The following is a 21,952-nucleotide window of genomic DNA, read 5'->3' as shown; positions in this document are numbered from 1 at the left end:
GTATAGACAGACAACCAAGATGGATTGCTATACTATAGAACTACCAAGTCCCAGGAGAATATGGACCGGGAGTCATCACACTCTGGAGGCTGCCATTGTTGTTATTGTCCATCTCCTTGCACAGGTACACAAGAGCAATTGGCTACTACTGTGGTGCGCAGTAGCAGTAGCAGTAGCAGTAGCAGGAACAATAGCAATAGCAATAGCAATAGCAATAGCAATAGCAATAGCAATAGCAATAGCAATAGCAATAGCAGGGGCAGGGGCAGGAGCAGGAATAATAGCAATAGCAATAGCAATAGCAATAGCAGGAGCAGTAGCAGTAGCAATAGCAATAGCAATAGCAATAGCAATAGCAGGAGCAGGAGCAGGAGCAGGAGCAGGAGCAGGAGCAGGAGCAGGAGCAGGAGCAGTGTTTCCCAAAAAGTGTGTTTTACCCCATTTCTACAGCGACGGTGTCGGACCGATTTGAAAAAGCTGCATTGTGAAGCCTTGTCGTGTAAACTGACCCTCAAAGTGCAATGAAAGGTTTCCATTTTCACTTGAAAAGGTTTTCGAATCAACAGGGCCGAACACTGAACGATGTTATTGATGTGAAATCATTTTGGATAACATCCGGGATTTGACTGAATAAGATGTTTAGACGCGTTCCCCTCGCTCACAGTGGAGGTGGGGGTCACTTGCAGTCGCAGAGCAGCGCCGCCCCCCTCAGCGTCCAGTGTTCGGCCGGCTGGACGCTGCGCAGCTGCAGCGAGAAGATGAAGTTGAGGTCGGTGCGCCGCGGCTTCTTGTAAACTGGACACGAGTACAGGCTGAGCGACCCGCCTCCGCCGCCGCCGCCGGGCCGCTTACTGTCGCCCACCCCGGCCGAGCTGACGGCGTACACATGGACCACCGGGAGAGGAGTGAAGAGCACCTGAGCCCACCACAGACAAACCTTTATTCCTCTTCTCTTTCCACCATATCTAATTTCATTTGGTGTTTTTTTCATTTTCTTTCCGTCATTTTGACTTCTTATTGATTTTACAATTGAAATTTTCTTTATAAACTACTGAATACTATTATTTTGAAGATCGACATCTGCACATTTGATCTTTTTATATAGATTGATTTCATCAATATCAATCTTCTATGAATATATAGAAAGATGAATACATTCATATGAAAAATATGCTGGTATTTTTCAAGGATAGAAGTTATTTGTATATTTTTTTTAACTGAAACTTGGCTGCTGTACTTTTACAAATTGATTTATTTCTTATTAATCATTTGCATTTTAGCTTCGCTCTACTTCAAGTTTTATGTGTTTCATTTGTTTCACAGTTGCTATATTTTGCAGTTTTACTACTAATTAAAAAAAATCTTTGAAATTACATTAATAACAATGAAATAATTTAAAAGAAATATCTTTTCTTTAATTATTCATATTGTCACATGCTTTTTATATTTACATATTGGCTTAAAACATTTTTTCACAGTAGTTGACATAAATTAATTAAAAGTCATTGATGTAATTTTTTCTATCAATAAATATATTTAACAAAATAAATATCTGATATTTGATCGTAGAAATACTAAATATCAGACTCCTTTAAAAATGATTAAATACTGACCTATTTTCATTATTTCAAGTACATATCAAAGTTTAAAGTTGAGTTTTTTGTGCCTACTGACCTTTGGTGGGGCCTCGGTGAGTCGAGCCCCTCGCCGGTCCCACCCGGCCCCGTCCAGGAAGAGGCCATAGATGTAGACTCCGCCCACATCCTCAGGGGGCGGGGCCGAGACGTCTTCTCTCATCATCTTGGTGACGTCGTTGCTCAGGGCGACGGTGTCCAGCGCCCAGCCTTTAGACAGGTTGGAGCGGGTGGTTTCCTGACACATGGCGGTTAAAAAACCCTGAGAGAAAAAACAGCCACAAACAAAAACGATCGAAAAAAAAAGAAAATTCCCTTCATTCAAAGACTTTCATCAACTCGCCTCTGAACCGACCTGCGGGTTGAAGAAGCCGGTGAGCCAGAACTGGTTGGGTCGGCCGCCACCGATCCAGACGCTGAGCTGCTGGTTCCTCTCCAGCAACTCGCTGAACCAGAAGCCCAACGTGGCCGACGGCCAGCTGAGCCGCAGCCACAGGCGGGGGATCCGGGCGTCAAACATGCAGTCCAGGGCGTCGCGCAGGTCCTCCGACATGATGATGGTGCCTGCAGGGACAAAAAGGAAAGAAGAAAGACGCTCTGTGGGATGAGTCCGGATCCGTGTGTGTGTGTGTGTGCGTGCGTGCGTGCGTGTGTGTGTGTGTGTGCACTCCTACTGACCGTCGATGGCCAGTTTGAGGTCGGTGAGCGTGCTCCGTACGATGCTGATGACGCGCTGCATGCGGTCCACTTCTTGTCGGAGGAAGATGTTCATTGGCTGAAGTGGGCCCATCTTCTGCAGCTGACCTTTGACCTTTAAAAGATGCGGCGTTCAGACTGGTTTCTGACGCATTTTTTGAATCTGGGTCGATTGATTTTTTTATTTTTTTTTGGATATTCTGATAGTTTTCTTGCTGTTATTTGGATTAATTTCTGACTTGTTGATTTGATTCAGACTTTTAATTGATTCCTACTCTAAACCGGTGGCTGCCTGTAGTGTCTATTGTTGGCCACTGATCAAAATGCACAGACAACCATCTTATCCCTTGTTGAGCCTTACTATTTATCTTTGGTCCTCATGGACTTTGTTGACTGGTTGAAACTGCCAGATTTTCCTTTTTTTATCCCTTTTAGGGAAACAGCCATGTTGTCTGAGCTTAATCAAAACCCAACAAAAGCCTCGTCGGAACAACACGCTGTGGTGTCGGGGGGCATCTGTTGGCTGCCGGGCATCAGGCTCTCGGAAAACCGAAAAAATTGTTGCGCTCTCACTTCATGCGGCACGTAGTCTGGTGGCAGCTTCTCCAGCATCTCGTTGGCCAGCCGCTGGACGCTGGCCTCCCTGGTCTCTCCGGCGCCACCTCCACTGTCCTTGGGCTGGATGTGGACGATGGTGCTCAGCGTCTCATTGGCCAGGTTGGTCTGGTAGGTGATGTCAGCGTTGGGGTGCAGTCCAAAAACCTGTAGAGACGGAAAAAAAAAATGACTTGTCGAGACTTTCAACGTCGCTCAGAAAGCGAAGTCAGTTTTACAGCCGCGAGTTTTACGCGCCGAACCTCGGGCGTGTCGACCAGCGGCAGCGCCTCCACGTGCTGCAGCACCTCCTGGACGGTCCTGGCCTTGGCCGGGATGCCGTAGCCTTTGTAGAAGCAGAACTTGTCGCTGAAGGTGTTCTCGCCGAACCACACATGAGTGAAGGTGTTGAGGAGACGTTTGTCCAAGTCGTCCGTCACCCGGCCGCCGTACTGGACCTCGCCTGAACCCGGGTGAGGAACAGAGATCCATAACATTTGTTGGCATTTTTCGCTCTTTTGTTTCAGTTATCAAGGAGTTGATGAGTTCATCGTGAACATCATCGGACTGATGTCTAAAGAAAGATCTGCCTCCATAGATTTACGGTGTTTCACATTGTAGACTGAGATCTGCAACATGTGCTCAAATACACTTTGATGTAAACTGACTGCTTTATCTGTTTTGTGGGCAGTTTAATAACAATGAGGCCATGTGTGACATCATTCACACGCTAATGATGGATTTAGGTGTTTCTGACTCCGTTCACTGGGAACAATCGTCTGGAAATGACATCGTGTCCACGTTGGTTTGGTTTCACAAAGAAGGACTGGGCAAAAAATGTGGAATCACAGTTTTTGTCAAGAACTATTTGTCGAGAACGGTACAAACAGTTTGGAGTGAAAAACAAACAAAGGAAAAAGACTATTTAGCTGATGATTTGTCACAAAGTCGAAATTTGAGGTCCAACATAGAATATATCTCATAATAAAGTGGGCAAAGCCAGCTGAGAAACCAGCTTTTATTTTTCTAAAATCCTATGTCGCGCCGCCGTCAGACTCTATTCTCAGTCCATCTCATTAGTGACTTTTTGGTTATTGACATGCTGAGCTACACTCTTGTGGCTTTACTACATTGCATCTGGTAGCATTAGCTACATGGAGGATCTGCAGATGTACACTACACACCGTTGTCTCACTCATCAAGTTTTTCCATCTTTAGTTAAAAGCTGACTTCAACCCCAAAGCCTGAGTGCAGCCATGCTAGCAGGTCTGACCCAGCATGTAGCGCAGGCAGCTCCAGTTCACTCCTCTCTTGGCGTCCAGGTCGTCCAGGTGGTTCTGGACAAACTGCATGCTGGAGGTGAAATCCGCCTGGTTGAACTCGTAGGGGATGTTCCAGCCGAGCGGACCGAACTTACGACGCTCCTGTGAAAGGTGGAACAAAAGGAGGAGGAGTGAAATAAAAGTTTTGGGGGTTTTTTTAAGGTCCGAACAGATGGGAGTTGACGGAGACCTGCACTGTGGTGTGAAGGAAGGCCACGGCGTACAGCAGCGGTTTCCACTGAGGCAGGTTACTGATCTCTAACTGATCCTGTGTGACGCCGCCGAACGTCCTCTTCAGACCGGCTTTCATCCCTGATGAAATAGGCACAACAATAGAGGCGAGCGGAAAGACACTGAATCCATAAACACGTTATCGAGCCACAAAGGGTTAAAACGGAAGATAGATATTTTCCAGAGAATAAACCTTTAAATTAAATGAGTAAAAACAAACCGATCATGATGCTAGGAGGAGGAATTATAGACTGATGATAATTAAGTGAAGCCATCTCCTACCCAGAGGAGGTTCATTAGTGAACTTGATGGAGGACTGAAGGAACGTGATGGGAAACCTGGACAAACACACAAACAGACGAGCTTCATCAGTGTTGCTGGAAATATATTTTTGGACTATTTTGTAGTTCTTTGGAAAAGTAGAGTGTCTTCACACGTTACTGCAAATGAAATGAAACAGTTTGCGTTGCTTCACTGTTCTCTCTCAGTGTGTCCTGTCTTACCAAGGGTATTGTTAGCTTCTTTTTTGAAAGAGATTCATGAACTAATGTTGAAATGAAGCAACAAAAGAAAAATAAACAGCCAACATGCAGACAGCTCTCACCATTAGAGAATATGACATAGCGTCACTCACAGCGACTGTGGTTTCAGGCTAATGCTAATGTTACTTGCAGTTGGACGTCTTTCATGAGACACTTTGCCACCAGTAAACAAGAGTTTAGTCAAACAGTAACAGTTACCGCAACACTTTTGGATAATGCTCATTAACAACAATTGGCTCAGTGAGTTTTCATTTACGATCAAATAATTGAGTAATACGCGACGAGTAAACTAAAACTGTAGTAATTGTTGCTTGTTACTATATATTGCAATATTCCCAGTACTGGTAGTGACAGCTAATATAATAAAATAATCACAATGCAAACAAGCAAAAATATATTGCAGTTTGACCACTGGGCAAAAACACAGATTGTGGTGGAGTTTCCTGAAATAGTAACCACACAGTAAAGGTAACAGTTGTGTCAGAAGCAGCAGACAGCTTGTTGAACGTCACACTTAACGCTTATTTAAGGACGTTAATGCTCAGCGCTCAAGTAAACAGGAGTTTAGTGAAATTACTACACAGCATCGGGTACCTTGGGTGCACGTCGGTGGTCAGCCACACTCGGAAGCCTTTGTGGACGCTCTCCTCCGTCGCCGTGGTGACGGTGTCCAGCAGCTCGTCCAGGAAGTTCAGCCCCAGGTGGCAGTTCTGGAGGAGGAGCCAACCGCCGTCCGTCATACTGTTGGCCAGCAGGCGGCGGGCGTGCACCTCTTGGCCCTGGCCCATGGAGATGGGACGACACGGCGCCCCCTGCAGGGAAAGCAAGCTTTGCTGCCACGCCGCCCTATTGGATGAATTTAAAACTGACGTTCACTGGCGTGCGACTCACTTTGCTCCGAGCCAGCCTCTCGATGTTCTCCGTCGGGTCCGAGCCCATGGAGAGCAGACACACCATTGGCGTCCTGCTGTCACTCTCAGCCAGCATGGCGTCCAAGTCCAAGACCAAACCTTCGCCATACTGTGGCCCCAGAGACTCTGAGATGTAGCGTCGCGCCTGCTCAGCAGACACACAGACATACGCGATTCACTTTTTACTGCTGAAGGTGAAATGATCATTTTTATATTTATAATGACTTGTATTAATGTTATTGCATCATTCACGATAATTGGACCTAATATCTCTTTTGCTGTCAAATAAGAAACATAAAGAACTGCCTACCTGAGCAATAGTTCGGTCTGGACACCAGCTGCGAATGAGCAGAAGTTTCCGGAAGGTGTCCAGCGTCTCTTCGTACCCATCGGGCAGTGGGGCGTCTTCCGGCGCCGGGTGGTCAAACCAGGCCCTCCAGGCTTTCTCGTTCTGGTTCACCTGGACACGGTGGAAATGGCGAATGCCGTCTTGCTGGAGGTTCTGAGCTCGGTTCGCCTGAACGATTATTTACCTGCACGAGGATCTGGGAGAACTGAGGCAGGGCCGACAGCTGCACCAGGTTGAGCCAGGTCTGATCCAGGATCCAGCGCCGCGGCTTGGACTCCACCGAGTTCAGGTCCAAAGAGGCGCCGCCTACCACGATGAGGAGGGAGGGAGGGAGGGAGGGAGGGAGGGGGAGAGAGAGAGAGAGAGAGAGAGAGAGAGAGAGAGAGAGAGAGAGAGAGAGAGAGAGAGAGAGAGAGAGCATTCCTTAGATATTCAAGACGATTGATACAGTGGCTTGCAAAAGTATTCATACCCCTTGAACTTTTTCACATTTTGTCACGTTACACACCACAAACATAAATATATTTGATTGGAATTGTATGTGAAAGACCCACACAAAGTGTCACACAATTGTGAAGTACAAAGAAAATTATACATGACTTTAAATGTTTTTCACAAATAAAAAACTGAAAAGTGCAGCGTGCAAAAGTAGCTTGGGAAATCTTTTTCTAGCCTAACCCTGCTTTAAACTTCTCCATAACTTTATCTCTGACCTGTATTGTATTTGTACTGAGATTACATTACACACAGGTGGACTCTATTTAGTCATGAGGTCAACATTCAATCATTCACAGTCATCAGGCAACTTCTGAAGGCAGTTGGTTGCACTCAGAAACGGGGGCTGAATACTTTTGCACGCTGCACTTTTCAGAGTTTTATTTGTGAAAAAAATGTAAAGTCATGTATCATTTTCTTTGTACTTCACAATTGTGTGACACTTTGTCTTTCACATAAAATTCCAATAAAACATATTTATGTTTGTGGCGTGTAATGTGACAAAATGTGGAAAAGTCCAAGGGGTATGAATACTTTTGCAAGCCGCTGTAAAGACAAGATGAAGGAAGGAAGGAAAACACAGAGGTACTTAAATCAAGGAAGACAAAGAGGAGAATGAATTGGAGGAAGACGGCCGACGAATGGAGGGGGCAACCTTTGACGAAGGTGAGCACCTCGGAGTGCGAGATGTTGCGGGCCTGCAGGTCCACCTTCAGCCCCAAGAGCAGCGTGAACAGCAGCTTGTGCTCCTCGTAGAGCCCCCGGGCCGTGTAGCAGAACACCTGCAGGGGGGGGGGGGGGGTGGGGGGGGACCCAGCACACCACTCAGAGCTCCCGTTCGCTCCCGGAGGAGGCCGGGTCTCTCAAATCTACAGCGGCACCTGGTAGGTGAGGAAGGCGATGATGTTGCCGATGCGTTTGGATGTGAGCTGTGACCTGGCCGAGTTCTGCATGGACGAGTCGAACAGCCCCAGGAACTGCCGCAGCGACGTCTGGTACATGACGTTCACCAGAGACATCTCCACGATCAGGAAGTAGAGGATGCTTCCCCTGGTGGCCACCGGACGGTACTCCTCTCTGGCGTGGTTGATCTTCACCTCCGTCTCGGCGGCGACCGACAGCTTCTCGCTCACCTGGAAGACCAAGAGAACTGTCGTTCCTGCGTTTGGTGAACAGAGAAGCCCACCCTAAGCCCACCCTAATTAAAAAAAATAAAAGAAGTCGGGACGATATGAAAATCATTAAAGTGTCAAGGGTCAGTAAAGGATGCTGATATTAAGAACAGACAGAATTCTTGACGGGAGATTTCTGCATGGGTTCAGGAACACCTCAAAGAAATCACAGTCCAGTGAAGAAAGTAACTCAAAGCCACAAAAAAAAAAAAAAAAACACGCTGCTGTGGAGTTATATGCAAGCCAATGGCTAAGGCAGCTTACACATCTGGAAAGCCAACATTCACAGTTTAAGGAGAAACATCTGCTCCAACCCAGAAAAAAAAAGTCCCGTTCAAGAAAGGCCTTACATGCTTTAGCAAGATAATGCTATAAAATATATATTTCTATTTAAGCAGAATGGATGGTTCACAAATGTAAACGTGACACTGTCCCCAAACATTTTTGAGCCAGGATTTCTCACAGAATGGTCAAAGCTCGTTTAGAAAATGGGTTTAACAGTCCGAGCCTGGCGGGAAGCTGTACCTCGTGGGCGGTGGTCTTGGTGACCCTTAGGACCTGGATCAGAGACTGGTCCTCCACCAGGGAGCCCTCGGTGCTGGTCAGGCTGAAGAGCAGACTGTCCTCCAGCTCCTGCATCTTCCTCTTGTTGGACGTCACCTCCTCCAGGAGCGTCACTCTCTCTGCCTCCAGCTCCTGGTACCACCACCCAAGGACAGGACCCGGGATTTGGGAGGGATCGACCATGAAAGTGCTCAAACACTCAACGACGAAGGGTGAGGTCTCGTTCAATAATAATAACAATTCAAATCTTTATTATTATTATTCTGTTTATCTGTACAAACTCTTCCAATCTTCAACCGTTCGTAACCATTCAAATATCAAAACGTTCAGCTTTTTTTGCACTTTCCGGCTATGTTTCAACTTTTTCAAATTTCTTCAACTTTTTCAAATATTTCAACTTTTGTGCAACTTTTTTCCAATGTTAACGGATGGAGAAATGTTCAACTTTTAACTACCTATAACTTCTTCACATCTTAACCGATTTCAACCATTCAACTTTTTCAACTGTTTGACACTTTTTCAACTGTTTGACACTTTAAACTCTTTCTTAAACTCTCACTCCAGACCAGAGACGGGCCGGCAGGACAAGGCATTACAGTCTACCTGCCGTAGGCATGCAGCAAAAAGCATTACAGTTTGCCAGCAGCATTCACACTATCATGCATTTGCTGTGGGAAATGCAGATTCTCTAGTTTCAATTGTTAGTCTGTGAAAACCACTGCATGAGCCGCAGTCTCCCTCGATCCTGCTGATCCCACAGAAGACTCACAATAAACTAGTGATTAAAGCGCCTCATTACTTCAACTCATGGACTCTCTTGCTGACCTGTTTCTCCAGCAGAATGACTCGCCCCAGCAGCTGGTCCTCCAGGCCTCGCTGCGTGACGGTGAAGTCCACCACGGCGGTCCTGGCGCTGACCTCGGGGCTGTACGCCGGGTTCGCAAGCTTCGTGGTGATGTAGAGGGTGAAGCCCTTCATCACATCCACCTCTTTGTCTCCAACCTTAACCTGAATGAGGAGGAGGAGGTGATGTAACATGCATCGTGTCAACGTTTCTTTGGTTTGACGTCAAGAGAAGAAGAACAGTTTTAGGTTTTTACCTTGTAAGTGGATCCAGACTTGATGTAGTTTTTGTCCAGGATGTTGTCCAGGACGGGGTCCAGCTCCTCGCCTACGTCCTCCAGCAGCAGGGGGCGCCCCAGAGACAGACTGTCCTCCAGGTGGGACCGAAAATATTTATGATTTAAAGATGTCACCTGAGAGGCAAATAGAAGATCAGAATGCAGGACTGCCCTCCACCTGTCCATGTGTGTTTGAGTGTCCGAAAAGCCGCTGAACGTTTCGCAACTCACCTGGAGCTGCTGGTCTCTCTCTCGGTTCTGGATCCAGGTCTTGCCCTGGCCCTGAGGGTCGATGAGCAGCGGGTACCGTGAGGCCTTCGTCACCACGATGCCATTCTGGATGGACAGGTCGTCGCTGGGTAGACCCTGCAGGTTCCACTCGCTCACCGTGGCGCTGTCCACCAGCAGGCCGATCACGTTCAGATCCTGCGGCCGGAGGGAGGCGGCTCGGTCTCGGTGGATTCGTCAGACAGTATAAACCAAAGTCGAAGAGCCGTGGCGCCTTACGGGACTGAACGGGATGAGTTTCTCCTCCATCTCTTTCTTCCACAGCTGCAGCAGCAGGCTGCGGTACTCCTGGTTGAAGGGCCCGGCGTAGGACAGGAAGCCCGTGGACAGGAGGACGTCTCCCACCAGGTGTTTGATCTGAGTCTGGAAGCCGGCGCTGCTTTCAGTCCAACGAACCTGCAGAGAAACCCCCGACCGTCGGAGAGACTGCGGACGACTCCACGCAAACCAAAAAAAAAAAGATTTGACCGACAAAGGGAAAGATTCAATCGGACCTTCTCTCCTCCAAGACCATCGATCAGGGCCGTGGCGTTGGACATCTTGCGGCGGCAGGCCTGGGCGTCATCCTCCAGGTCCTGCTTCTCTTTCATGGCGGCGTCGTACAGCGCCTGATGTCACAATATGTGAACCTGACACGATGCACCTGAAGGCTTTCATACAGCAGAACGACCCTCTTCTGCTGAATTACATTCTTTTACACATTGAATGTTTATGTTTTGTGCCACAAGAGCAAATTATGGGATAACACAAGTGAAAAGTGATTTTTTTTTTTTAATAAAGTAAGTCTTCTTTCTTTCTTCAGGGCAAAAGCTTCCTATTGTTCTCCTGTTTCAAAGCCAATCCTGACTCAGCTGACCCAAAGTGAATCATGGGATTTGGTTAATGATTTGAGGAGCTGCTGCATTTATTCAGTGCAACTTTACATCTCTTGAGTCTGCATTGATCCTTCGCAACTCTCTACACTATTCACAGCTATTCACTTGGCATGTTCTGGTTAATCCAACGTGCACAGGAGCCAGGTTCTATCATCCAGTTGTATGTTTTGATACCTCGAGAACAGCCGTGAAGCTCTGGTTTAGTTTTCTTCCGATGGAAAATCACAGCCAAAAGCAGCTTCGTGTCATTTTGTACTTCAGGTAAACAGGTCACTTTTATACTTTTTGGCTGGACACTGGCTGCCTCGTATCAAAGAGTTTGTAGTTTGAATTCTGGGGCCAGTAGTCGTGATAAAAATGGACTCGTTATAAAATCTGTATGTTTACCTGCACAGCATCCAGCTCCTGCTGCTTCGCGTCCAGCTGCTCTTGAGCTTTGGCGAGTTCATCCTGAGCGACGACCAGGCGGCCCTCCTGCAGAGCCAGGTTCGCCTACAGGCACACACACACACACACACACACACACACACACACACACACACACACACACACACACACACACACACACACACACACACACACACACACACACACACACACACACACACACACACACACACACACACACACACACACACACACACACACACACACACACACACACACACACACCCAGTCTTCCTGACTTTTGCTCCGGCACCCACAATCCTTCCCCCAGCTCGCCATCCGGCGTATGACTGAACTCGGCGTACCTTCAGCGGCAGCACCTCCTTATTGATGGCGTAGAAGTCGACCATGGCCTGAGTCCAGGAGCAGAGCCCCGCCACGTTACCGCAGATCCTCTTCGCCGACTCCATGTTGTAGTCGTCCATGTCCAGGTACGGAGCGAGCAGCTCCACCACCTCCCCAGTGATGGAGTCCTGCGGTCCAAACATGCGTCAGATCATCGAGAAGTTTTAATCACTATTGTCGAATTACATATTGACCTTCACGACCTCTGCTAATCATTTACTTTTCATCGACATGTTTGGCCCCTTGAATACTAAAATGAAAGCAGTAACTCAGTTTACGGGGTCTTGTCATGCTTGCAGATGGGGAATAGTTGGAGGATCGCCGTCTTTCTCTCCGTCCTCCTCCTTCTGCCCACAGTGATATCTTCAGTACCCAATCCAATGCCGTTGTCTTTGCCAGCTGTTGCTATTTCCTTAAACCTACGTTTTACTCAAGGAAGAACCTGGAAAATCCAGAATTTGGAGTGACTGCAACATGAAAGATTTCTGGTGGTCAGCACCACCAGCATCAGCACGTCGTCAGCTTTAATTAGCATTAGCGTTGAATAAAGGTCAACCTCTATTTCTGAGAGCTGTTAATTCATGAATCTGTTTTTACAGACCAATTATAGAGCATCTCCCTCCCACTAATGCAACTTCAGCTAATATACAGATTATAGAGTATCTTCTGGCTAAGATGAACAGAGACGTATGTCACATTTCCAACATTCAACCTGACAATCCGTGGGTCCTCTGCGGCTCGCTGGACCACCTGGAATGATGCCAGATGTGTCTTACAGCGATTGGTTGAGGGCGGAAGGGGACGGGGCCAGAGAACCTGGACTGGCCGCGGTCAAATGTCTCCGTTTTTGTTGCAAGTGCGACTCCAAATACGCTGATGATGTGTTGTAGTCACGGGGCGGTTTTTGCAGCTCCAACTTTAACTTTACAGAGACACGAAACCCAGAAACCCTTAAGACTTCATTGGCTCATATGGACACTTGTCCTTTTGGCTGCTGTCGTTTTTGAAGCTGTGATCTAAGATGGGGCTTCAGATGAGCTGTGAGGTCCTGGTCTGACTCTGCTCTAATCTGTCATGCCGAGACCTTTTGGCTCTGATTTTCGGAGTCAACAAGAGGCACAGTGATGTGATGTACGCTGAGATATTTATGAGACATCTTATCGACGCCACATTTAAAAAGCCGGACTCTCTGGATGCACACGCACACACAGACACACACACACAGATCTGCTGACACGCTCTCAGAGTTCAGGGGTTTTTTTGTTTGTTTTTTTCCAGGCGAACGGATCCAGCTCCTCTAATCCGCAGCTTAGCAGGTATGAAACATATGCACACAGCAGCGAGGGAGCAGGTGACGGCTGCAGAGGGAAAAGATGAGAAGGGAGTTTCCCTCCACACACACAGACACACAGACACACACACACACACAGACACACACACACACACACACACACACAGAGGTGTGTTTCTGTACGGTTGCATTTGAGACGTCGACTGTGAGCACATTGTCCAGTCATCAAAAATAAATAAATTGCAATGCTTCATCAGACCTGGTGATTTAAATCGCTTCTTCACATTTCCCAGCTCATTCACAACAATTTAATCATCATGAAGCTCAAAGTTCTGAATCGCAAATATGTAAGGCTCCTGTTAGCTTCTTGAAGCTCCCTTTTTCTGATCATCTTTTGGACGTTCAAAGTTGCGTGTATGTGTGTTATGATGAATGGATCCCATATGAAGATGACAGCTAATTCAGCAAAAAAAAAAAAAAAAATCCACTCTAAATTAAAACACATCACCAACCTGAAGAGTTAAATATACACCAGTGCCTTTAGGTCAGAGATAAATAATAGAAATGCACATTAGAGCCGTCATGCTGTCCCCCTCTAGTGGGGGGGTTGAGGTAACGGTCCACATAAAGCGCTGAAGATGGTTTTGTGTTCGTCACCTTGCTGAAGTTGAGCAGCATGTTGAGGAAGGCCGAGTTCTGCATCAGCTTCATGGCTTCGGCCCACGAAGGTCGCGGACAAGGTCGTTCAGGGTCGGCGGCCATCGTGTCGATCTGAGAGAAATAAGAAAGACAAAAGAAAAACCTGTGAGTGAAATCCAGCGCAAACATCACATTTAGGAAAGAATATTCTAAGTTAGAGATGTGCTGAAGTGACTATGAGGTCACCACTGTTCCTTGTGAGATTTGCTTTCAATCACCTTCTGTCGTCTCCGGTCACCTTACATCATCCTATCTTACCTTTTCTAATCTCATTTTATGTCATTTGACAGTTTCTTATCTGATCTGATCTCAAGTCATCCTATCCTAATCTATTCCATTTTCATTTGGGCTCCTTTTATTTCATCTCATCTCATCTCATCTCATACCGTCTTATCTTAACTCATCTCAAATGACTGTATCTCATCCCATTTAATCCTCGGTCACAATATCCTGTCGGATCTCATCTCATCTTCATATTGACTTTTTCTTTGCCTCAAAAAGTGTTCAACTGCATCAAACACGTCATATTTCAAGGCTCAATTTAAAGGCACTGATCCTTTCAATGAGTAGGTCCAATATAAACTGTTGACCTTCCTCTGGAAGAGCAGTAGCACGGCGTCCATGATCCTCATGATGAGGTGTGGCGGCTTCTGCAGCTTCCTCACAGTGGCGATGTCGGCCGGTTTAATGGTCTGCAGGCACAGAAAAGACGAAGATAAGACAAACACAGAGTTCACAGCCAACGAATTGCTTCCATTTTGAAGTAAGGAGTCGTGTACGAGCCTTTGGCAGCTTCTTTTAATGAGACTTGATATTGCATTTACAATTTTGTTTGAACACTTACTAGTTCATCCACAAAACCCAGGATCTGTGTCTGAGGAAGTTCAACACACAGCTTCCCAACTCTCAGTCGCTACACGCCCCCTGCTGGTGGCAGCAGAGTGCAGCCTGGGAGGAGACGGAGGAGATGGAGGAGTCGTGTGCCTCACCTGCAGAGCGGCCTCGGCTGCCTCCAGCGCCGGCTTCGCGGCTTCCAGTTTGGACTCGGCTACCGTTTTATCGGCTTCTATCTCATCCACGATGAGCTGAGCTTTATCCTTCACTTTCTGCACCTGCTGCTTCACCTGGAACAGAGAGACGCCACTGAAACTGTTTCATTTCTGCTCTTAGGCTTGAAACACTAACTAATACTAGTCTGTAATAGATTTAAAAAAAAACCAGTGGTGAAACATAACCTCAGCTATTCAAGCATATCTACCTAGTGGGTCATAAAAAGTAAAAGATAGAGATGGAGAAATAGATACAAAGTGTATTTGGAAAAAAAACAAAAAAGAGCAAGGGGGGGGGGGGGGGTGTCAGTCCTTCACTGTTTCTGTGTGTCCAACCTTCTCTGCAGCCTGAGCTTTGGCCGTGACCTCCTGCAGGACCTCGTTCGCCTTCTGGGAGGCGACGGCGAGCTCCTTCTCCTTCTCCACCAGCTCCTCCGACAGCTGCGAAACCGACTGCTCTGCCTCCATCAGCTTACACAGGCCTGAGCGAACCGTGAAAAAACCTCCAGTGAAGACAGCCAAACATCTCCGGTTTCAGACCCTACGTGCTTCAGGAATACCAACCACGACAACGCGTTTTAATACTGCTATTGTTGTGAGGTCACAGCTGATAGAACAATGAGTGAATCATGAAAACAAGAACGACCAGGAACAAAGGCAGAGCATAAGTGGCCTTTTGAGGAGCAGATCCTCTTGTGGACGTGGAGCCGGAGCGAGGAGGGGTGAGGTTCTAACGTGAGGGGCTTCACTTTCCTCTGACACCAGGTTTGAAATACAGAAAGCTTTACGATACAGCTCCAACAGAACGGTGAAAACTAAACCTCACGAACTCCGTCAACAGCATCAGAAGTAAGTTTCAACATTATTCAGTCGAGTAGAGTAGCACCAGCCACCGTCACATCCTTCCTATTTCGGAGAATAACTGTCTTACAATTCTATATGCAGTAAATAGGAAAATTATGTAAAAAAAAAAAAGTCAAATACAATTTTTTTACTTACTTAACACCAATGCTTGTGATTTGTGTGCTTATATTATGTGACTACGTTACTGTTGGTTTGGAAGAAATGTGAAGTTACAGTTTATGGTCACTTAAAGGTTGAATCTGATCTTTGGTGCAGAATTGTAATGTCGAAAAAGTCAGATGAAAGGCGAAATGACCACTCTGACTGGTCACTTAAAAATGTATATATATATATATATATATATATATATATATATATATATATATATATATATATATATATATATATATATATAAATAACATGTTTTAATTTTGTTTAGTGCATCCTAACCATTAAAAACGACACACACACAAATGGACAGATCGTGGCCACTTGAGCCACAGCGACAATGGAAAGTGTTTCATTTCTGGCGCCAGAACCTCTGCTGTGTCTCGTCTTCCTCTGTAAAGACTCATTTACTCCACCGTCGGTTCGAGCTCCTTCACGCCTGACCTGTCTTCATGCGCTCGGCCAGCGTGCCCACGTGCGCGATCTTCTCGCTGTAGATGATCTTGTAGCCGTCGACGAAGGACAGGTAGGATTTGGGCGTCACGAACGTCTGTCGGCGGAAACGCTCGAAGTACTCGGCGCACTTCTCCGCCACCAGATCCTGAGGGGAAAACCGGTCACGTGTTTAGTGTCGAGAGAGAAACACACGCACACACACACACACACACACACACACATCGCTGTGTTAGCGCTACCTGGAAGGTTCCCATGGTAACCACCACGCTCTGCTTGACGTCGTCGGAGCAGCGGAGGTCCTGGTACTGAGACAGGAAGTGGTGGGACACTGCGGTGAGGGCGTCCCGAGGCCAACGTTGGAACCAGTCCACGGTGCAGCCCGAGATCAGACCGGGGAACTGCTCGGGTCAAAGGTCAAAGGTCAACGGTTCGTCGTTTGACATTTTTCCGGTCGCGTCGCGTCTGCGGACTCACCTTCAGGGCTCGAGTCCGAAACTTCTCCCCGACTGGCGAGAAGCAGAGGACGACGTGGAGGTTGCTCCGCACTCTGGACAGGAAGAAGTCGTAGAGGTTCTCGGGGGTCGGGGGCCGGCGGGGGTGCTGGCGCTTCATGACGGGGATCAGGTCCTGAGTGATGTCGTCCAGCTCGTCACGGGCGAACAGGTTGGAGACTTCTCCGCTCGCCAGGACGTTGTTCATGTACTCTGCAGGACAAGACGACGGCTCAGACGGAGGAAACGAGGAACTGGACGGGTGTTTTTCTTTTCTTTTTTTTTTTTTTTAACGTGGCTTCACAGAGGCTGATGTTACCGAGGAAAGCTTCTTCTTTGATGTCGTTGTCCGTGAAGAGGAAGGTGACTCCTTTTCCCTGCTGGCCGGCGATACGATACAAAGCCTTCAGATCCTCCAGCAGGTTACTGCTGCTGTACGACCTGAAGAACAGAGAACAAGGAAAAACACCAACATTTTCTGAGTTTAAATAATTTCAGGCTTCTACTGTTTTCAAGTTGTCTCTCGATTTTCGTTGAGTTTTTTGCTCTTATTTGGTCCTTATTCAGTGTTAATATTAGACACATTTCATAGTTTCAAGACAGATTGGCACTCGTCCCAGGCTTTTGGATTTTAAATTAGTTTCATGCAAACCCTGGACTTGGTTTCTGACCCCAAAAGTTTATATTTCGGTTTACATTTTTTAACTGACTGGCGAGTTAAGAACCGTCGTCTGTGAAAACTGTCTCATAGGAGAGGCTTGCACTGGTTTTGAGTTAGCTTTCTTTAATTCTTAAACCACTTCCAGGCTGTCCTTCAAATTCAGGTTTAAGCTTTTTTGGACGGATTTCATGCTCGATCTGGAAATTACATTATTTTGCAACATGGCAGTTAACTCTTTCATATTGAACTATGTAGCTGTAAAGGCAACTCAACCACTAACAAATAGCACCACTCACTGAAATCAAAAGATTTTTTTTTTTACCGCACTGATTTATTACAATTAGCAGGAATGGATTCATACAACTAAAACCTTTGTTTTCATGGTAATAGCAACATTTCTGGAACTCATGTTTGTGTTTATTAGTGATACTAATAGTACAGTAATAAATACTTATTAGACAGTCACAGTATACATAGAAGGAGTGTGTGTGTGTGTGTGTGTGTGTGTGCGTGTGTGTGTGTACAGACCTGGTCAGTGTGATCTGGAACGTCTGGTATCCGGCGATAAACGACGCCAGCCTGGTGAGACTCTGCTTTCCTGACCCGCCGACCCCGACCAGCAGAGCGTTCCCCTGCGGCGTCCTCAGGATCCGCGAGATCCTCATCAGGTGGGTCATGGCGTCCTGTCAAAGGGGCACACGGCGCGGCAGTGAACAGACATTGACTCGTATCAATGATTTCTACTTTATTTTAGAAAACAATTTTAATTTTATTCAAATTTTTATTCCAATTTTATGCCTTTCCATGTGTTTATATGGATGGAAGGTATCCAGAGATTTAAATATTACAACACACAGAAATTGTGGCTGGTGTCAAATTACATAATGCCCAATAAAAAAGAAAGTGGGCGTTAAAGGTTTTGAACTGTGACACTCTTATCGTAACAAACAAATACCATTTAAAAAAAATAACTAAAATAGTTTAAGAGTGGTCAATAAAACAAGTAGAAATGGACCAAGTGTGCTTTTCCATTGTTTATTTCAATAAGCCTAACCAGATTTATGAATACTGAATAGAAAACAGGTAAAATAAACTTAGATTTTTAGGTTTTAAAGTTTCCAAAGTCCTATTATTTTATATGGTGTCATGGGCAGAGAATTGAGGCTGGAGTCAAATTACAAGTGCTTGACGCTGGACTGTCGGACATATAAATGTTTTTACTGAAGAGGGCCTTTCGAGAGAGCAGCTAGAATATAGATAATGAGGTTTGGGACTGTGAATCATGATCATGTGCTCATGTCAAGTCCCAAAGAATGAATCAATAAAAATTGTAAAGTTTAGTAGACTTTAAGTTGTTTTTTTGTTTTTTTTAATGTGTATTAGTTTAAACTCTGGGACTTTCTTAAAAGTTAAAAGTAGTTTATGGGAAATGCGGAAGAAATTCCTCCTTGTAAAGTTCCCAGATATGGTCACTCATCCGATAAAGGGGTTAAATATCATCAGAATTTTAAATATTGATGCAAAATATATTTGAACAGATAAATGTTCAAACAGCAGATTTCTCAACGTGCAGTTAGCTCCAGCCACAGGAACAGCTTTTAGGAGAAATGAGACTGGTGTCAAATTCCAAGGTTCCATCCATGTTCAGCATGTGATCATATTTTGTCAAAAACAACTAAATCAAGACGATTTTGCCAATAAATCTATTGGAGTTATCAACACAAGCAGCTCGCCTTGTTTCGTAATACCACACTAGAACACCTTGAGTCACTTTAGCTCGTCTTCTTTTCTTTGCGTTAGTACTACGAGATTCTGACGGTGAATTGAAGGAGCGTTGACGTTACTTTGAAGAAGACCAGATCCATGGCTCCGCCCCTCATGGCCTCGTTGTACTGCTGCTGGAACACCGCCAGTCGCTCCGCCAGAGCGTCCAGTGACGGGATTGGCTCGTACACCTGTCAATCAAGTCAGCGCTGTTCATCCGAGTGTTGATATACTGACTCGTGATTGTCGAGTGTCGTATTTTCAAATTGAAGCAACGTCAATGAGGCGTTGGCTCTGTCTCGGTGACCTTTGGAGCCTCCAGCTCCGTGTCCTCCGGCTCGTCTCCCGTCGCCTCTGGAGCTTCTCGCAGGAAGTCCACGAAGCAGCTGTCCCACTGAGCATGCTCAGTCAGAACTTTCCCATGATCCTCCACTGTGATCTGAGTGAGGAGGAAGGCTCATCAATGAAAAGCCAATACAGGTCTTTCGATATCTAAACATTTTTTTTTGACTTCTAAATGTCGTAGTGTTATTTGATAACACCGTTGCTACACAAGTTTTTCTCTTGACATTTCAGTTGTTTTCCTTTTCCCCCATTATTACACCAACACTGATAAATTCAGTCGGCAGGGAAGCACCTTCTCCATGATGCTGCTGAACGTTTGTCTGTCGCTGCTGTCGACGAACCGGTCGGCGATCACTCTGCAGCACTCGTGATGGAAGAGAGCCGAGAGGAGCTCGGCGCTCTGACACGCCTCACGCTTCACCGTCAGGATCCCCTGAAAACGCACGACAAACCACCCAGCAGCTGTGAGGAAAACGAACGCACCCGGTGACTAACAGAAGTGGTGCTCAAGCCGTTTGTTCATGGGACCTATTCTATTTACTATGTGTCCCTTCTGTGTGGATCAATGCTACAAAAAATTTCTGGGATTAATGAAGTATTTCTATTCTATTCTATTATAAAGCAATGAATGGTTAGTATCTGTAATCGAGGACCATTCAGTCCCATTTAACTGTCCAAACATCGGCCTGTGTCCAGTAATAAGTAAAGTATGATTGAGGGAGTCATGGTGTTACTATTTATCAAATAAATGGTAAATGGACTTCACTTTTACAGCGCTATATAGCTTTATTTTCTCCACAATTTTAAGATATATTGTTTATTATTATCTGCTTTGTGATTTCAGGCGTGGATAAATTCCATTTATTGACAATAAGCTATATTAATAACTGTTACAGCCACAAATTGATAAGGTGGAAAACAGTATTCTGGTAAAAAAAAAAAATAAATAAATTGACATAGTCCTTTAAACTTGTTTTGGTTTTTTCTACCTGCCAGATTCTGCTGAGGTCCCTCAGGTTGAAGATGTAGTGAAACTTTGCAGGTGACGGTAACATCTGAGGAGGAACAAGGAGGAAAACAATCAGGACTGAAGGCAGCTCCCGGTTCTAATCGTCTCTGCTGTTGAAATCAGGCTTCAAACGATTTGATATGTTTCGCCAGTTTCTTCGCAGGGTCGCTGCAGGTTTAGACGAAGCTCCTTTAATATTCTGAGCTTCTCTCGTCTCTCTAATCTCGACTTTAAAAAGATGGAAATACAAACTGTAATCAAACAATCAACACTTTTTTTTTTAGCTTAGATTTTAAAATTTGATCGATTGAAGGAAAACTGAAGATATTAACTCGAGTCCATCTGGTACATTGCTTAAATTGTACTCTGATGCTATCGCTAAAAACTACAAAGAAAAAAAACACAGTTTAAATATGACCTCAATTTTATACTTGAATGAATACTAAAAGTACAGGTATCCCAAAATACAACTTAAATACAGGGATGAATGTCTTAGGTTTATTTTGTTAAGCACTACTTAATTCAAAGTAATATGATTACTCATAACTTGTTGTTTCCACTCGTTACATTAAAAGTAGATTACATTGTACATATAGGAATGTACCAGTAAGATTCCTGAGGATTATGTGATCACAGTAATAAGAGTATTTATTATGACAATTTGTAAATTACACCCATTAATATTAAACAGAAAACACAAAAGCAGATGATGTGGTGTGATTCGCAGTTAAGTACCTGAATCAAAACTACCCGAAAATACTGATCGGTTACTGTAATGTGAGTACAAACTGTGTTTTGTTAGTTCTATTTAGTTTGCAGTCGAGTCAAACAACATCAATAATCAGAGATCTTCATTTGGACGTCACCTTGGCCTTCACGGCCTGCCACACCCTCCTGGTGGTGGGGACGAGGGCGGCGGCGAGGCGAACCACCTCGGGGGCGAAGCCTCTCTCCGGGCAGAAGTAGCCCTGAGCCACGGTGCCGAAGATCTTATCGATGGAGGAGTTGGAGGGCAGCGTGCAGTTGAAGATGGAGAACTGCCTCTTCAGGCGCTGCGGGATGTCGTTCCGGCCGCCGCCGGGGTGGATCATGGCCGCCACCAGCTGGTTATGGGGGCACGATTAGAGCAGGATTAATTCATAGATACGTAATTAACTAGCCAGCCGCTATTCACAGCAACTATTGGAAAAAACCCATTAATTAACTGATAATGAAATTATGGATGGATGGATTGTGGCCACAGGGCCTGACACACGAGACGAATGAATAAAAAATAAAATCACCTGAACGTCCACGACAGTGATGAACTCTCCTGGTCGATCCAAACTGTAGAAACCTCCCTGCTCCATCAGCTGACGCACAATCTCATTGGTTATCTGCGTGGAGGAGGGGGCGGGGACAAGAGGACACACGTCATCTGACTGGTGGAAGAAATGCACCAAAATATGGATCATATGAGGAAATCTTAGGGAAAAAAATCAGTTGATTTTGACTTAAATATACTTGAAGGTTCCTGGAGTTCAACTAATAAGTAATAGATAAAATAACATAATGGTGGAAAAAAAAAACATCCGTCTTTGCGAACTGGC

General features: G+C 45.6%; 1 protein-coding gene across 1 annotated transcript in view; it reads right to left on the bottom strand.

Moving 5' to 3' along the window:
- Positions 1-676: 676 nt before the first annotated feature.
- dnah5l (dynein, axonemal, heavy chain 5 like) overlaps positions 677-21,952 on the bottom strand; it is a gene marked incomplete at both ends in the record, with an annotated part of 46,038 nt that continues 24,762 nt past the window's right edge. The window contains 38 exons of the mRNA XM_080515247.1: positions 677-916; positions 1,675-1,896; positions 1,990-2,198; positions 2,313-2,445; positions 2,904-3,092; positions 3,188-3,387; positions 4,198-4,348; positions 4,437-4,558; positions 4,760-4,815; positions 5,614-5,831; positions 5,911-6,075; positions 6,241-6,390; positions 6,464-6,585; positions 7,430-7,556; positions 7,656-7,907; positions 8,472-8,642; positions 9,336-9,518; positions 9,611-9,766; positions 9,863-10,057; positions 10,139-10,315; positions 10,414-10,527; positions 11,182-11,286; positions 11,547-11,714; positions 13,535-13,648; positions 14,167-14,268; positions 14,566-14,700; positions 14,962-15,107; positions 16,082-16,238; positions 16,333-16,491; positions 16,568-16,797; positions 16,904-17,025; positions 17,774-17,928; positions 19,090-19,200; positions 19,317-19,448; positions 19,647-19,787; positions 20,344-20,409; positions 21,230-21,466; positions 21,647-21,739. Of these exons, the coding sequence (XP_080371373.1) occupies positions 677-916; positions 1,675-1,896; positions 1,990-2,198; positions 2,313-2,445; positions 2,904-3,092; positions 3,188-3,387; positions 4,198-4,348; positions 4,437-4,558; positions 4,760-4,815; positions 5,614-5,831; positions 5,911-6,075; positions 6,241-6,390; positions 6,464-6,585; positions 7,430-7,556; positions 7,656-7,907; positions 8,472-8,642; positions 9,336-9,518; positions 9,611-9,766; positions 9,863-10,057; positions 10,139-10,315; positions 10,414-10,527; positions 11,182-11,286; positions 11,547-11,714; positions 13,535-13,648; positions 14,167-14,268; positions 14,566-14,700; positions 14,962-15,107; positions 16,082-16,238; positions 16,333-16,491; positions 16,568-16,797; positions 16,904-17,025; positions 17,774-17,928; positions 19,090-19,200; positions 19,317-19,448; positions 19,647-19,787; positions 20,344-20,409; positions 21,230-21,466; positions 21,647-21,739 (5,925 nt within the window). The remainder of the gene's footprint in view (positions 917-1,674; positions 1,897-1,989; positions 2,199-2,312; positions 2,446-2,903; positions 3,093-3,187; positions 3,388-4,197; positions 4,349-4,436; positions 4,559-4,759; positions 4,816-5,613; positions 5,832-5,910; positions 6,076-6,240; positions 6,391-6,463; positions 6,586-7,429; positions 7,557-7,655; positions 7,908-8,471; positions 8,643-9,335; positions 9,519-9,610; positions 9,767-9,862; positions 10,058-10,138; positions 10,316-10,413; positions 10,528-11,181; positions 11,287-11,546; positions 11,715-13,534; positions 13,649-14,166; positions 14,269-14,565; positions 14,701-14,961; positions 15,108-16,081; positions 16,239-16,332; positions 16,492-16,567; positions 16,798-16,903; positions 17,026-17,773; positions 17,929-19,089; positions 19,201-19,316; positions 19,449-19,646; positions 19,788-20,343; positions 20,410-21,229; positions 21,467-21,646; positions 21,740-21,952) is intronic.

The sequence above is a fragment of the Blennius ocellaris genome (assembly GCF_963422515.1).
Source record: "Blennius ocellaris genome assembly, chromosome: 19".
Taxonomy (NCBI): domain Eukaryota; kingdom Metazoa; phylum Chordata; class Actinopteri; order Blenniiformes; family Blenniidae; genus Blennius; species Blennius ocellaris.
Note: the sequence above shows the minus strand (reverse complement) of the source record. Positions and strands in the feature narration are given on the sequence as shown.